Genomic DNA, 17,631 nt, shown 5'->3' on the forward strand with positions numbered 1-17,631 from the left:
TCCAGATTGGAGTGGACCTCCTTAGACAGTAGTGAGTGTGCAGTTAGTAATAATGTTGAAACAAAATGTGATTCTCTATTTAGTTGAGATGCTGTAGAACAGGGGTTGGAAATCTTAAAAAGTCAATAGGTTTTGCAGACCAGGTGGTCACTGTTGTTATTACCCAACTCTGCTACTATAGCATGAAAACAGCCTTAGACAATATTTAACCAAGTGGGCATAGCTGTGTTCCATTAAAACTTTACAAAAACAGGTGGCAGGCCAGATTCAGCCTTCAGGCTGTAATTTGCCCATGATCTCTTCTGTAGAGGATGTTCATTTATCATTGCTTCGAGATTGATATGAGATAAATTCTACATGTGTCATACTAGGGAGAACACTAGATAAGTATTTGCTGTGTCAAATTTGCTAAATAATTAGTATTTGGCCTTTTTGCCCTCACACATAAAGTAGATAGTGTGATTTTATTGATTAGAGAAAGACTGGTTTTGGGAAGAGTAGCAGGGTACTTAATTAGATTGTAAAATTTCAATACTGCTTACAGTAGACTTGTTGGGAGAGGATATTAGATCCTGTTTTGTTAAAACAATACTCTGTGACTTCCCTCTACTTGTGATCCCTTTGAGCAAAATTTATCAGGCTTCAGAATTTAGAGTGAAAGATCAATATTAAAAAGTTATTGAAAGCCTGGAATACATGTGTTTATTTACTCATGTGGGGGGGTTTTTTTGGTATTTCATGTTTTTATTATTTTATTTTAGAAGTGATTTTTTTTTTTCTTTTCATTTTGGTTTAGCAGAAACAAACCACCTTTGAGCAACCTGCCACTTTAAGAGTTTCTAAGCAGTCACCACCTTTGTCAGTACCAAAATGGATTGACCAAAAATCTGTTTGTCAGACACCCAGCAGCAGGGCCTTAGAAGATTACATGAGCTGGTAATTACTTTTGGCTGTTAGCTTGGTACAGTAAAAATAACATGGGTGTTGGGGCCAAATAGATCTGGAGTTGAATCTTGATCTCTTACTTTAAAGATTTTTTAAATTCATATTATTTTTTTCACCATCAGTTTTTTCATCTGTAAAAGGGGAGGGGAAGGTGGCTACATTATATTTTTAAGGATGTTGTGAAAGTCTCTGTAATATTGTGGTCTGTACCTACAACCTATAACTACTCTAAGTATGCAAAACTTGATAATTACACATTGCCACATGGATACTTCTCTAATTGAGAGATTTGAAGGTTACATTCTTAGAGCAGATAAAGGGTGGATGCATTTTATAGCAAAGGAGGTGTTAATTAATTGGAATATGATTGTTTCTGAATGAGGTGGGTTGTGCAGTTCACATAGTTCTGGGGGTGTTCAAAGATATAGGACTTGCTGGATGGGAATGAAGGATGAATGAAGAAATTGGATGGTCAGTGCTGACTTGAGGAAACACAAGGGCTATTACAAAGGCAAATTAGTGATATTCAAAGAAAGAAAATAAATGAATGCAACACATCTTATTCTTAAATTAGTGGCTCTGTCTTAATATTTTTTTTTAGTATTTTACAGGACAATTTAAGTCCATGATGCCTAGGTACTGAAAAGAAAAATAGTGAGAATAAGGCAAGCAAAGCACAAATGTGAACTGAATGACTTTAAGCTTAAAGGCCAAGCTTCTCTGATGTAATTGGCTTTCAGATATTTATAGTAGGCTGTTGTAGAACATTATTGTTAAAAAGCACTCATAACATCTATGATCAGCCAAAGGCTGAACTTTACCTTGGCTAAATTCCTATAAAATAACCCAACCTAATATTTTCAGTGCCATATTATTTATTTACTTTACAATAAGGATTTTTTTTTGTCTGAGGACAAAAATTACTTTCAGGAAGAATTGCCCCCAAATAAAACTGTCATGGTGTATCTGGAATACTTAATTCAGCTATATTATGAAAACCAACTTTGATTCTGTTGGATATAACACATTCAAAGTTTATATTCACCTTTTAAAATCACACAAAAAAAACTGAGTTAGAATTTTGTTTTTAAAATTTTAATGTATTAAATTTTTAAAATATCTTTCTTAGCTTTAGGACTCCAGTTATGAAGAATGACTTTCCACCTGCTTGTCAGTTGTCAACACCTTATAGCCAGCCTGCCTACTTCCAGCAGCAACAGCAACCGCAAATACCCATTACTCCACTTCAGAACTTACAGGTTTGATAAGCTTTGTCTATGATGGTATATGCTACTATATGATCAGTTTCAAAGATTTTATTTTTACAGCATCTAGTTGTTAGGAAAAGTCTTAAGGACTTGTCGATTCTTAGTCTCATTAAGCAAAATTCATTTTGGATAACCTCCTGAGCTCAAGAAGTTAGATCATGAAGAAGCTAATGAAGTTTTGGGGGTGGGTTTTTTGTTTGTTTGTTTGTTTGTTTGTTTGTTTTTCATTACCTAGGCCAAAGGGTCCAGTTTGAATTGCTAGATAATATTTCTCCTGTAGTCTAGGTTACTTTTTATTTCATTTAACTAATTAAGCCAGTTGTTTGTGAGCAACTTGATTTCATTGGCTACTTACTATACAAGTAAATTTCAAGAGCATGAGAATAGCAATATGATATATTACTAGAATATATTATAAAGTACTGTATTTTGCCATGTATAATGCACTCCCCTGTATAATGCACATCCACGTTTTTGGCCCAAACTTTTGGGGGGGGATCTTTCATTTTAATTTTTTAATGCCATTCTTTATGTATTTATATTTAGATGCTTGGTTTTTGTATTATAAAGAAATTTTAGCATTAATATTTGAATATATTGTATAATAAATTTTATGTAACAAATAATTACAATACAGAAGAACAGATACAAGGTATTTCAGGTACTACCCCTGTATAATATACACACATCCTTATTTTTCCCTCAAAAATTTAGGGGGGAAAATGCTCATTATATGCCACAAAATATAGTAATGATTATAAAGTAAGAAAAAAAATTTTGCTGGTGAAACAATTTTATTGCCATCTACAGAAAAATTAATTTAGACACTCTACTGACATCAGTACCAAAACTAGTTTCTAGTAACTGGCTCAGAAGCAACTTAATACTGGTAGAAAGTATGGGCTTTGAAGGAAGATGGTCTGGCCCTGAATCTTGGCTGCACTACTTACCAGCTATGTGACCTTTTGCAAGTTACTTAAACTTTCTGTGCCTGTTTCATCATCTGTAAAATGGGGATAATAAAGCTATCTATGCCATAGGATGGTTGTGAATATTAAATCAGTTAATATATGTAACTTACAACAGAGCCTGGTATTTATTAAATATAGAAAAGTTAGCAGTTGCTTTTTTTTGTTAAATAAAACAGCAAAAATAAAACACAAATAATTAATTATACAAATCAAGAGATAAGAAAATTAGCAATGGAAAGTGGAACAACGGTTAGCAGAGGCTAATGGAAGGGAGGAAAGGGGAGTTATTGTTTAATGGATATTGAGTTTCAGTATGAGATGATGAAAAGTTGGAGATGGGTGGTGGTAATGGTTGTATAACAATGTGAATGTACTTAACGTCACTGAATTATATACTTAAAAATGGTTAAAATGGTAGTTTTGTGTATATTTTACCACAGTTTTAGAAAATAATGTAACAAAAAATTAGCTGACATAGATTATACTAAATTGTATAATAATTACAAATTTATAAATTGTATAATAAATTACAAAGGAGAAAGAAAGATGACCAGGTTTGCTTTATATTGAATCAAATCACATTTATTGAGTTATTACTTATGTCAGGCCCTGTTTGAGTTGCAATATAGAAGTCAAGTCAAACATGACCAAGTGAATGGGCTAGGAGGCTTCTAGAAGAGGTCAGTGTCAGGAGGAAACTGAAAAGAAGCCCGAGTGTGCCTGGAGCTTAGGAAGGGATAGGGGGTGGGGAGGGGCGGTGGATCCTTAGGGTCCTGCTGTTTTACCACCAGAGGGATGGGAAGTGTTGCAACTGGCTGGAGCAAGGAAGGGAAGTTATTTGTATTTTGAAACAATTACACTGGTGACAATGAGGGCGATGGACGACCAAAGGGAAAGTGGAATGTTATCTGTATGGGAAACTGAACTTCACATTAGTATTTTGAATTAGAAACAAGTCAGAATTACTTTATTCTTTAAAAAACAAAACAAAAAATTTAGCAGCTAGGAGGAAATAAAAGTGAACCATTTTCTTCCCTCTGAGAAATTGTCAGTCTAAGTATGAGAGGAAGCTCCAAAAAGAAGTAGGGTAAAGAGGATAGTGAAGAATTTTGATAAAAATAACAATCTAATGAAAGATGACAGGTATATATTTCAAAAGCAAATGCTTTCTTATAGAAAACAAATTACCATGACTCAAAGGTTTCTTTCAATCCTACAGGTTAAAGAAATTAGAATTCTTTTATATTAATGTGGAAGGAGATTACATAAGAGATCCTACCACTTGGGATCTAAAGCAGGGCTTAGTTAATTGAGATTTATTTAGATCTTGTTTTGACTGATTAATCAGCTAGTCAGGTACTCTTCAGCTTGTGTCTTCAGCTTCCTTGTCAGCTCAGAATAATCCTCTCACATCACTCCATCTGTTCAAAGCTTTTGTAGGTTCCCAGAGAGCTCTGGCACAAGGGAAGGGAAGCAGGGGTATGTAGAGTACATCAATTGAAAGTTTGCTCAGGAGGGTGCTGAAGTTCAAATTGAGTACCTTGAAACTTATCAGCAAGAAGATGGCATTGCTGAAATTTGCATTGTCAGATTGGCTTTGGAGCTCCTAGCACCTTAGCACACTGCTTCCTTTACAGCATAATGCTAAATGAAAAAATCTGTGTATTTATATATGTATGTACATATGTGTGTAAGCCAAGAAGTTTGTATAGGAAAAAAAATGATGGATAAGATGTAAATAATAACTTATAAGCTTGTAGGCTGAACATTAAGTGGTTCCCCTGATCCTCCCCTTTAAATCTTATTTTTATGTATTTAAAAGAAAAGATAAGTTAGAGGGGAAGAACTTAGAATTTTGTATATCAATTTAATAAGTTCATTTCCTGGACTAAAGTATCTAAATTCCCTCTTTCAAATAATCGTGACTAATATCTAATTACCTAAGTAAGATTTAAGACAATTTCAAAATTGGGCAGCATTTACTACATTAAATGTAAGCTATTTTCTCAGGAATATTCTTTGAACCTTTGAATCTTTACATATTTAAATTTAGATTTCAGCATCCTCTTCAACAAATGAATGCATTTTAGTTAAAGGAAGAATTTACTCCATTTTGAAGCAAATAGGAAGTGGAGGTTCAAGTAAGGTAAGTACCCCCCAAATTTGAAAACATCTATTTGCAAAGTTATATGTATCTTACATGTTAGGAAACAAAAATATTTAAGCTTTTCTTCTTTGGCTTTTAACAATTTTGATCTCTCTGTTTCCTTATTTGTAGGGGCCCACATTGCCCTTGAGACAACAATCCTCCTCACCCCTGGCTCCATTTCCTCCTCCCAACAAATGACAGTCTCTTTAGACCCAGTTCCAATTCCCTGCTCTTCCCCGATTCCTTCTCTAAATACATTAACATTGACTAGGAGTAGTGCTACTAAAACATTTATTGTGTTAGAATAGTAGATAACTTAGTTCTTTGAGATTTGTAAGGCTGTTTACTTTATACAAAATAGCTTTATACTATTTTAAAATTCCTTTATCTTTTCCTTGCTATTTTGGCTGCCTCTTGCCATATCATATTTTTATGCCCCTCATCCTCTGATTCGCTGTATGTGCAAGTAAACCCAGGATACTTTGTTAGAATTTGCGGTTAAATTTTATTAAGTAACTAAGCTGTACTTGCCAGCCTGATCATACACTTTGGCTTTTTATCTTGCCATTTCCTGCTGGATAGTCAAGCTTAAATGGCTTTAAATAAGTGATGTTTACTTCATTGTGTCAAAAGGAGTAAATGAATTTAAGTTTCCTTGCTTACACTGGTGCTTTGTATTTTGAACTATTGCCTTTTAGAGGCCCCATTCTTGTTGCATGTTTGCCAAAGGTTCAACACGATAGCAGTGTTTTCTACTAAAAAAAGTTTTATGTATTCATTTTTAGAGAGAGAGAGAATCATTGATTTGTTTTCCACTTATTTTTCATTCATTGGTTGTTTGGTGTATGGGCCTTGACCAGCTATTGAACCTGCAACCTTGGCATATCTGGACAACTCTCTAACCAACTGAGCTACCCGACTAGTGCTAATTTTTCAAATGTGTTATCTGCGCTACCAACATTGCTTAGAAATTGACTGTCCAGCCAGAGCACCTGGACCTCAGAGATCCTGACAACATGTTTATAGCATCTTGTTTCTGTAAACTTGACTTTGAAAATTAGAACTGATACACTTTTTCAACTGAATATACTGATAGCTTACTATTAGTACCATAAATAGCAATTCTTGAGTGATATTAGTTTCTTTTTCTGTATGCATTTCCTTTGTTCTCATAACTTTAAGTATTTTCTACCACGTGAATGAAATTGTCAACTCCAGGTACAATGGTAAAAACACCATATGTGAAATGAATTGACTCTTTATTATAGACCTTAGTCTTCACATTTCTCAATATCTCCTTTTTTAGGTTATATCCCTAGTTAAGCATTAAATTTAAAATGAAATTTAAATTACCTTTCTTATATGTCTGTATGGAAACTTTTAGGGTTTATGTCTCTGAGTTACTGAGTGCCTTTTGTCATAGGTAATTGAGAGTGGACTATTACTCTCCTAACATTTTTTTTTCTATTCTCAGAATAAGCCAGACATTTTTAAAAGATTTTATTTATTTATTTTTAGAGATAAGGGAAGGAAAGGAGAAAGGGACAGAAACATCAGTGTGTGAGAGATACATCAATGATTGCCTCTTGCACACTCCTAACTGGAGACCTGGCCCACAACCCAGGCTTGTGCCCCAACTGGGAATCAAACTAGTGACTCTTGGGTTTGCAGGCCAACACTCAATCCACTGAGCCACACTAGCCAGGGCAGCCCAGACATTTTAAATTATTTATATAAGTATTCCTTAACTGTGTAATAAATTCAGTGTTGGATTAGTGCATTCTAAATTCTTCCTTTTTTTCTACTATATAGGTGTTTCAAGTATTGAATGAAAAGAAACAGATACATGCTATAAAGTATGTTAACTTAGAAGAAGCAGATAGCCAGACAGTTGAGAGTTACCGGAATGAAATTGCTTATTTGAATAAACTACAACAACACAGTGATAAGATCATTCGACTCTATGATTAGTAAGAATTTTTTTAACTTGGAAAGTTTCTTTACTGTAATTCTTGAGATAAATATCCAGTAGATCTTAAGAGTATAACCTAAGCATTTATTATTTTGTTGTTTTATTTGTTAATTCTTAATGGCAGTGAAATCACAGACCAGTATATCTACATGGTAATGGAGTGTGGAAATATTGATCTTAATAGTTGGCTTAAAAAGAAAAAATCCATTGATCCATGGGAACGCAAGAGTTACTGGAAAAATATGTTGGAGGCAGTTCACACGATTCATCAACATGGTATTTAAAATCTCTTGCTATGTAATATTTAAATATCCATTAATAATGTCACTTTAGAGATATACTCATAATTTTAAGTTATTGGTTATTGGCAATTTTAGACTAAACTAAATATTTGGAAGTCTATTTAAAGGGACAAAACCATTCCTTTAAAACACTGTCAACCAAACAGTAGGGCATGAACTCATTTCAAGTCCCACATCCATGATACATAAATAAATGCAAAATGTATCTTTATCAGAATTAACATAGTCATAATCCTAGGTCTCCAAATATCTGGATTACAGCAGATCTGTGAATTTGACATTCAGACAGCCTAAAAATCTGAGATGCTTATTTCATTTATTCTAGTCCTTTTGTATTATGTGCCTCCTGTGCCTTGTACAGGAGTTTTTTTATGTTGTTTTGGTTTTTAACTGTTAGCCCTACCTTCTGGTTCATTTTTTACTTTACTTGGACTTGGTTGTTGTGAGGGCTTTTTGCCTTTACCTTATTTTTTAAAAAAACTGTTATCCTGGATAATTGTAATTTGTCTCCTCACATCTTCCTCCTATAAATTAAGAAGAATTCACCACTGATGAAGATCAGGCTATAAGGATGGAGGCACTGGGAGCATTAGGGTCTTGCTGACTGCAGTGTAATTTGAAGTGCTCTCTAAGGGGTGGTGAATTACAGTGGTTAAGCTAAATGCTAATGCCAGACTGCCTGGGTTCACTCATGGTAAGGTCCCTGAGGCCCTGTGACATTGAACAGATTATTTAAACTCTTTGCCTTAGTTTCCTTACCTGAAAATGGGGATAATAATAATTGCCTCAGCACTGATGGATTAAATGGTTCATTATAAGCAACAAACTTAGAATAGTCCTGGCACATGGCAGATACTATATGTTTGTAGCATATAATTAAATAAATATTTAATTTGATTGACTAATTAAAGGAATCAACCCAGCCTGTAGATTGTGAAAATTTTTGTACTTAAAATGTCTTACACTGTGTAATATTACAAAGGATTTTTATTTTGAAGGCATCGTTCACAGTGATCTGAAACCCGCTAATTTTCTGATAGTTGATGGAATGCTAAAGCTAATTGATTTTGGGATTGCAAACCAACTGCAACCAGATACAACAAGTATTATTAAGGATTCCCAGGTGAGACTTAATGAATAGTTAGTTGGTTACTACCCAATAGAGTCAGTTCCTTTTTACTTGTGAAGTATTATTATTTTCCTAATGGGGATTTTCTTTTTACCTGCCACATTCTTCAAGGAATTCAGAGCTTTTTTATAAGAATAGAACTACAAAAACATCAAAGCCATGATTAATACAATTTGTATAGAAAGTCAAGATCTGATAGAAATATAATATATCCGTCGATTTTGAGTGGTTTTCCAATAGTCGAGGTAGAGAAGCAGTAATGCCTGTCTTGGAAATCATCTTGGCCATGCTCTAAAATTCACCCAAAACTTGGTCTCAGAATTTCCTGGTAGTAACCAAAGAGGGATTGCAGTTACATGGGGTTTTTTATTGCCCATGAGGGAAAATAATTTCATTCTTCCAGAGAAGTAAAGCTTTCCTTACCATTTACGTTTGAAAAAGAAAATTCTTCAGGGGACCTTTATTTTGAAAACACCATAGTTATTGTACTTGACTGCATTTTTATAACAGGATATGCAATAGCAAACTTAATCAAGTTGTCCCCATAAAAACTGAGGGGCTGACACCAAAGAATAACTAAAAACAATCCTGCTTAAAGCCAAGACGATGTGTTCTGTGTGCACAGATTTCTGATGTGGGTCTGCTTTAATTCTAGGAAGAAAACTAGACTTTTATAGGACAAGTAGATGAGCAGAGTACCCTTCAAACAATTTTATGTAACACTTCTCTTTACATTAAAAATATAACAATATTTATTTGTAAATTGCCTTGAAGATATCTTCTATACCAACACCCTCAAAGTAAAGTATTCCATGTTTGAAAGCAGAACTGTTTATTTTAGGATAAAAATGAATGTCTTAAAAGGTTGGCATAATTTTACTGTGAAAGCTCCTGCATTATTTAGATGCTCGTCCCATGTCAGTTTGGACATGGGCCCAGGGAGTTCTTAGAGAAAAGTTCGATTGCTGGTTGGTTGCTTGGTTGGTTTATTGGTTTATTTAAAAGGGGGGGGGGGGGAATATTCTGAGTCTATCCCAAGACAGAAAATAAGTGATTGATCAATTTCTTCAAAGTTTATGGACATTAAAATAATTTTAGCCTGCACAGTTTTATGGTAGTTTTCCACTATGATCATAGAAAAATTTGCTCAGCATTCTGAAAGGAGTCAATTTTCTGATTATGAACTTAATTTATTTTGCTGAAATAGTGGAGAAACGTGTGTCTTAATATTGTTGTCAGGTGTTTGCATTTTTCAGATATATTACTGAAATCTGTAATGATCCAACTTTCCACGAATCTGGCATTCATGTTTTTAAAAAATCTAAAGCAGAATTTAATGTTTTCATTGATTTGTGTTTTCTGTGATTTGACAAATAGGTTGGTACAGTTAATTATATGCCACCAGAAGCAATCAAAGATATGTCTTCCTCAAGAGAGAATGGGAAATCCAAATCAAAGGTACTATAAAGGTTATCAGTCATTTATCTGTCATTAATAGGGAATAGTCTGTTCTCTGAATAAACTTACCAGATGACTGAAAGTGAAACTTTTTAGGCCTTTACAGAGAGAGACCTTGCCTTCTTAAGTAGACTGTCATGGGATTTAATTTTGTCCTCCTTTATTGATTTGAGATTGTTCTGAAATATTGTGCTTTTAATATGGTGATGTCTCACAGTGTGTTCCTACAAGCAATGCACCAAGGGTATTTTTAAATTTTAAAATTAAAGAAAAAAATTAACACTAAATTAGCTCTGTTTGGACACCATAAACAACATTGAATTGATAACCTTGGAAGTGTTCTTTGTTTCCTCTCTGATTCTTATATTTTATTTCTTACCAATTATTCATTTGTGAATTCTGCATTTTCAAATACGACTCTAGTATATAATTTTAGCTGGCCTGCCACAGGCTACTTTCTCCCTTCTCTTATTTGACCACTTCATTGAGCTCTGTGTTAGCTTCATTGCTGCTCCTTGTCCGCCCGTTTTGCCTATCATGGTGCCTCCTGCTCCCAAGGCGATCCTCTCTCTGTGACAGTGTGACCAGCTGGGTGGCAGCACATGTGGTCCAGGGCCTGCGTTCGAGTCACAGATCTATCTCATCATTAACTGAATTCGTGACGTAACCTGACTAGTTATTTCATCTGTAACTTAGGCTCACAAACAGTGCCTGTTTTTTAAAAAGGGGGAGGATTATATGAGAAAGAATGTGAAACACTTAGCACATTGTCCAGTTCAAAATAACTGAGCAATAAATGAGCTTTTATTTACTAATTACATTTTCCTTCCTAGAAAATTGTGGCTTCTTAATATCTTTTCAAATAATTGGCATAAAAGTATGCCATTTTATGTCTATTTAGCTCTCTTTTTCTTATACTTAGATTTGTTGTCTTTCTCTCTGTTTTTAATTAGACTAGCCATGGTTTTGCTATTTTTAAAGAAACAGGTCTTGAATTCATTTATTAATTCTGTTTTCATGTGCTCACTAATTTCTGCTTTTGTCTTTATTTGTATAACTTTGAGTTTATTTTTTCTAGCTTCTGGATTTAAATAATTGCTAATTTAATTTTAGTATGCTTGCTTATAATTAATATATTAAAAGTGAATTTTACTGAGTTTTACTTTAGCATGTATTTATAGCTTTTACTATACTGTTTCTTATTTTCATTAATTCCTAAAATTTGTCATTTCAGTTTTAAAATTGTTTTATTCTTTTTTACTTTAGAGTAAAATTTATTTTAAATTACATTCAAAATTTAGAATTTCACAGTTGTCAACTCAGTGCTTTAATGTATATTGGAAAATCTCAATTCAGTTGAATCACCTGCTGCCATCCAATGGCCTTAGTGATTCTGTGTGGAAGATAAATTTTTTATCCCAACATGTGAATTCATTCTTGCTATTAAAGAGCTCAAAACTCCTCCCAGTCTAACTCTGTCTCACATTGCTTTCCAGTGAATGTCTCTTGGCTGTTTGGGCCAGGATTCAAGCCCAACTCATCCTGGCTGTATAGTTTCTGTTCTCAGGTTTAGGATAGCTCAATGTAAATAACTTAAAATATACATATTTATATATTATAAATTTATATAAAATTTGTTATAATCCAATAACCTTAGGGAAAACAAGTACATTTAAAATTTACAATTTTATTTTTTAGTTTTGTATTTCATAAGCTGACAAGAAGGTAATATTTTGTTTTAGCAGAAATATTTTAATTATGAATTCATTGAAAGATTTGCAGTGAAATGTATTTTTTGATAAAATACAATAAAAACTAGAAGATGTTTTCTCATGTAAATATAATGTAGTACTTACATAATAATCGAGGTTTACTTATATTAAATATTAGGGTATATATGTATGTGTATGTGTATAATATTCTTACATTTAATTTTATATGAAAATAATGGCAACTTATTCCTATGTTTTTGTTTGTTTGTTTTACTTAGATAAGTCCCAAAAGTGATGTTTGGTCCTTAGGATGCATTTTGTACTATATGACTTATGGGAAAACACCATTTCAGCACATAATTAATCAGATTTCTAAATTACACGCCATAATTGATCCTAATCATGAAATCGAATTTCCTGATATTCCAGAGAAGGATCTTCAAGATGTGTTAAAGGTAACGTTAATAGTTAATATAGAATAATGTATTATATACAGTTGACCCTTAAACAACTTGGAGGTTAGGAGTACCCATCCTCCTCCTAGTCCAAAATCTGCATATCAGTTTTGACTTCCCAAATCTTAACAAGTAATAACCTACTCTTGACCAGAACCCTGAACCCTAATATAAACAGTTAACATGTTTTCTATGTTATACATACAAGGTCTATCCAGAAGTTATATAGCCATGTAATATGAAAAATAGAGACATTTATTGAAGAAGATACAAGAAACATTGTACATAGGGCAGTGATTCCCCAGTCTTCTTCAAAGTAGCTACCTTGGGACCTCACACAGTTCTCCCAATTGCCATCATATTTTCCTGAATCTCATTGACATATTTTCTTGAATCTCATCAATAGGCTGAAATCTTTTCCCTTTCAAAGGTGATTTTAGTTTTGGGAAGACCCAAAAGTCTCAGGGTACCAAATTCAAGCTGTAGGGGGGGCTGAGTCACCTGGGTGATATGCTATTTCACCAAAATACTCTGCATGAGATGTGATGCATGAGTGGGCATGTTGTTGTGATGGAGCTGCCAATCACCAGTTGTCCATAGCTGTGGGCTTAATCATCCAAATAGTTTCCGTGGAGGAATGTTCAAGCTTAACGGAAAATTTGATGCAGATTCATTGCTGTACTTACTCAGTCATTTTGAATCCAACAGCCACACAGTACACATGCTCACTCAACGGTATCTACTGCCTCCACTGACTAGTACAGTGAAGTCATCATTGTTCACACATGCACATTCCAGTCCACTTTCCTTGGCTGCCAGGTTACATTGATGTCACTCAAACTGTTCTCATTATTTTAACAATGGCTGGAGTTTTTCCAGACAGACCCCATATTAATGCTACATTCTTACAGTAAAGTAAGCTAGAGAAAAGAAAACTTTATTAAGAAAATTGTAAGGAACAGAAAATACATTTAGAATTTTTATTGAAAAACTGGACCATGCATTTCAAACCTGTGCTGTTCAAGGGTCAACTGTATTTGTTTACAGAAGTTATTGGAATTAACTAAGTGGGTTAGCTACTTAACTAAGTGGTCCATTGAAAGAAATGGCTGACTGGACTAGTTTTTTAAGGCATGTTAAGTTCACTTTGAATGTGTTAGTTTTAAAATGAATACTTGGGTATTTTGCAAAATACGGCATGAAATAATCTCATTTCTGAGTAGGCTATCTAGAAAGCAACTTCTATAACATGATACAGTAAGAAAACTTGTTTTGTTTTTTTAAAAATAATGATCTTTATTTTTGTAGTGTTGTTTAATAAGGGACCCTAAACGAAGGATATCCATTGCTGAGCTTCTGGCACACCCATATGTTCATATTCAAACTCATCCAGGTACATTTTAAAAAGTCAATTTATTACCAGATTATTAATATAAGCAGACTTTTGACTATTACAAGAAAAAAATCTGAATTGGCTGCTCTCTTCCAGACTGCCTCCTTCCTTAAGAAAGTTTCCCCCCCTTTTTTTAATGCTAAATACTGAAATAAATGACACTGCCTTTCTTTATTTACTGGCATATATTTTTATTTATCCTCAGTAAGGGGCTAAGTTATTCCTGAGCAGGGATAAATTACAAGTCAGCCCTGGGTGGTATGGCTTAGTGGATTGAGCCTGTGAACCAGAGTGTCACCAGTTTGATTCCTAGGCAGGGCACATGCCTGGATTGCAGGCCAGTTCCCCAGTAGGGGGTGCTTGAGAGGCAACAACACATGGATGTTTCTCTCCCTCTCTTTCTCCTTGCCTTCCCCTCTTTCTAAACAAATAAATAAAATCTTTTAAAAAAATAGAATGTCAGTTATTGTAGTGCTAAATGGAATGTGTATTTGTACATGAAGGTATATTTTTCTTATTAGTAGCAGTGTGTCATTGATTATATTTTTTTTATAGGTAACCATAAAGGAACCTCTGAAGAAATGAAACATGTTTTGGGCCAACTTGTTGGTCTGAATTCTCCTAACTCCATTTTGAAAGCTGCTAAAGTAAATATTTCTGTTGTCTATATTAATTTCAATTGTTTTTTTATAGTTAAGTGAGTTAGATACTTAAATGGATAATTGAAAGAAAAGCTGGTTCGGTTGTCAGATCAACTATGAAATATTTATGTAATGTGTGCTTTTGACACATGTAGATTCATTTGATTTACATTCTTATTGTGCATATAGCATAATTGAAAGTGGATTGTTGTATAAAGTACATTCAAAAGATTGCTGTCAAGTCTCAACTGGAATAAATTGAATGAGGAGTCTTTTAAATCAACACCGTTTTTCACACAGCTTTTGAATTCATTTCTTCTACCTAATTTTTTTCTTAAACCGTTTTAGAGAAATCAAAGTATTTATCACATGTAATGACTTATGTGAAGCTGTATGTAGCAGTCAGCACATTTCTCAAAGCAAATGTCTCAAACCTTTGAGCTTCTCTGGGTCTGTTTTTATCTATACCATAATTTTTGTATCTCACTGCCATCAAACACCTAATCATTTCTAGAACCTAATGTGTGCTTATTTACCAACTCATTTAGTTACCAAGTTATTACTAATTATATATTTCAATGATAACATTATTGTAAAATTTTGGGAGGTTTTACCTCTCTGGGTATGAGTAAAGCCAATCCAAAATGTCAAGAAATTGGACACATTACTGGAGGCATTAGCTATTTATTCACTATTGTGCATTTATATGATTTAAGGTAAAATATTTTTGTTAAATTTCCTCAAGTGCTAATGTCTAAATCAATGGCCTTAGGGGTTAAAATTGGGCAAAATTTGTTTTGACTTTGCTTTATATATTCAAGGTTATGTGTTCCTTGATAGCAAAGATACCATCTTCCTAAATTAGATGTTGACTTAGCCTTAAGCCCTTTTTAAAACACAGATTTTAATACAGCTATACTTACTAATTAATTTGTATGGGTTTTAATGTCTCTGTTCATTCGTTTAAATATCACTGGAAAGTACATTTTCTGATGAGTATATTTTACAGTACAGGAATTTATCTAAGACTGGCTTTTTTTGAGAAAAAGTAAGGGAGATCAAGAAGGCCTTGAAGACACGTATATATGCTTATTATAAGCATGTTACATTTCTCTTGTAGAAAAATTGAGCTATAACTCATAATAGCTGATTCTTAGGCCAAGCAAGGTGTTAAAATCCTTAATTATTTCCAACCATTTATAAAATAATTCCCTAATTATAAGAACAAGAGAGAAAATTATTGCATATTAAAATATATAATTATTAATCTGATAATATATTGAATTTTAAGTTCTAAAACAGATGTGTGTTTTTAATTTCAGACTTTGTATGAGCACTATAGTAGTGATGAAGGGCACATCATCCAAGATTTTTCATCATCCAAGACTTCCTCTTCATCATCCAAGACTTTTGAAAAAAGATGAGAAGAAAAATGATTTGCAGCTACTCAGGAACTGTCAAATATCACCTGTAAAATATATTGGACTGCTCTCCTCTTGATTCTGTGGAAATCTACTCTTGGAGACAACTTCACTCTGAAATGTCATGGGTAGAAAAAGTCAGTGGATTATCCTAAAAAAAAAAAACCTAAAAATAATAACCACTAACACACTGTATATATTAAATTATAGAATTGTATTCTCACTTATGCTTCCCTGTCATTTCACACTTGAAACAGTGGGTGAAAAACTGAAGTGTATTCTGAAGAACTATGTAAATAAAACTTGGTAGCATAACATGATACTAAAATGTTTAAGCTATAAAATTTTCTTCGAATATATTGGTGTTGTAGTAAAATGCTTAATAAAATTGGATTAAGAGTGGAATTTAGTAAATTCTGTTGGATTTTCTACATAAACAGTCATGTCACCTGCAAACAACACAGTTTTATTTCTTCTCAACTTGTATACCTTTTATTCTTGTTTTATTGCATTAGCTAGTATGTGCACATGGTGTTGAAAAGAGTTGGTGATAGAATTTTCTTGCCTTGTTTCTGATCTTAGTGAGAAAGCTTCAAGTTCCTCACCATTAAGTATGATGTTATCTGTATATTTTTTGTATATACTGAGTGGGGCAAAAGCAGGTTTATAGTTGTGAGTACACAAAACACAGAGTTTACTTTTGTGTTATTATTAATTAACTATGGTATTATTTTTCATACAAACAACTGTAAACCTTTTGCCCCAACCTGTGTTCTTTATCAAGTTGTAGGAATTTCCCTCTATTCCTAGTTTTCTGAAAGTTTTCATCATGAATAGGAATTGGATTTTGTCAATTGCTTTTTCCACATCTATTACTATTGGTCTGTGTTTTTTTGTAATGTCTTTGTGTGGTTTTGGTATTAGGGTAATACGTAAAATGAGTTAAGAAGTATTTCTATTTTCTGAAAGAGATTGTAGAGACATTTTTTTCCTTTAATGTTTGGTTGCATTCACCAGTGAACCTACTTTGGCCTGGTGCCTTCTCTTTTGGAAGGTTATTAATTATTGGTTCAATTTCTTAAATAGATATGGATCTATTTAAGGCTGTGTATTTCTTTTTATGTGAGTTTCAGCAAGTTGTGTCTTCCAAAAATTTGGTCCATTTCATCTAGGTTGTCAAATTTGTAAGTAAGTATAGAGTTGTTCACATTATCCTTTTACTGTCCCCAGAATCTGGTGATGTCTCCTCTTTCTTTTCTGATAGTAGCAATTTGTGTCTTTGTTTTTTTTCCCTAAGCTAGCTAGAGGTTTATCACTTTTGATCTTTTTAAAGAATCAGTTTTGGTTTCATTGATTTTTTTTCTATTGCTTTCCTGTTTTCGAGTTTATTGATTTCTGCTTTGATCTTATTTCTTTTCTTCTGCTTACTTAGGATTTAATTGGCTTTGTTTGTTTCCTAAAGTAGAAAGTTAGATCACTGATTATAAATTTCTTTATATTTTCTAATATGTGCATTCAGGGCTATACTTTTTCTCTACGCACTGCTGCATTTCACAAATTTTGGTAAGTTGTGCTTTCATTTTTATTTATTCAAAATACATTAAATTCCTTTTGGTATGTGGCGCATGCACCGGCCCACAGTGTCTGCAGCATTATGGATGAGGTACGAAACAAATTCACATGGACTACTGAGTCCTGTGGAAGAAAAGGGACAGCACGGCTACCCTCTCAAAGGGAGAATGTCCCTGAGCAGCCTGGCCACTCTCAAGAGGAAAGCGCCTGTGCCCTTGCCTTGACAGGCTTTTATTGGGTTTA

At 33.5% G+C, this 17,631-nt stretch overlaps 1 protein-coding gene across 4 annotated transcripts in view; it reads left to right on the top strand.

Moving 5' to 3' along the window:
* Positions 1-16,221, top strand: part of TTK (TTK protein kinase) — a 38,217-nt gene extending 21,996 nt beyond the window's left edge. For 2 of the 4 annotated variants that reach the window (XM_028509142.2, XM_036024386.1), the window contains exons 12-22: positions 797-936; positions 2,075-2,204; positions 5,238-5,330; positions 7,146-7,303; positions 7,430-7,581; positions 8,606-8,730; positions 10,114-10,194; positions 12,185-12,361; positions 13,670-13,754; positions 14,310-14,401; positions 15,718-16,221. In XM_028509142.2, coding sequence (XP_028364943.1) covers positions 797-936; positions 2,075-2,204; positions 5,238-5,330; positions 7,146-7,303; positions 7,430-7,581; positions 8,606-8,730; positions 10,114-10,194; positions 12,185-12,361; positions 13,670-13,754; positions 14,310-14,401; positions 15,718-15,819 — 1,335 coding nt within the window. In that variant the 3' untranslated portion in view covers positions 15,820-16,221. Of the gene's footprint in view, positions 1-796; positions 937-2,074; positions 2,205-5,237; positions 5,331-7,145; positions 7,304-7,429; positions 7,582-8,587; positions 8,731-10,113; positions 10,195-12,184; positions 12,362-13,669; positions 13,755-14,309; positions 14,402-15,717 lie in introns of all 4 variants that reach the window. The other 2 variants (XM_036024385.1, XM_028509143.2) reach the window with 2 other exon arrangements.
* Positions 16,222-17,631: the final 1,410 nt, after the last annotated feature.

This window comes from Phyllostomus discolor, chromosome 4 (genome assembly GCF_004126475.2).
Source record: "Phyllostomus discolor isolate MPI-MPIP mPhyDis1 chromosome 4, mPhyDis1.pri.v3, whole genome shotgun sequence".
NCBI lineage: Eukaryota > Metazoa > Chordata > Mammalia > Chiroptera > Phyllostomidae > Phyllostomus > Phyllostomus discolor.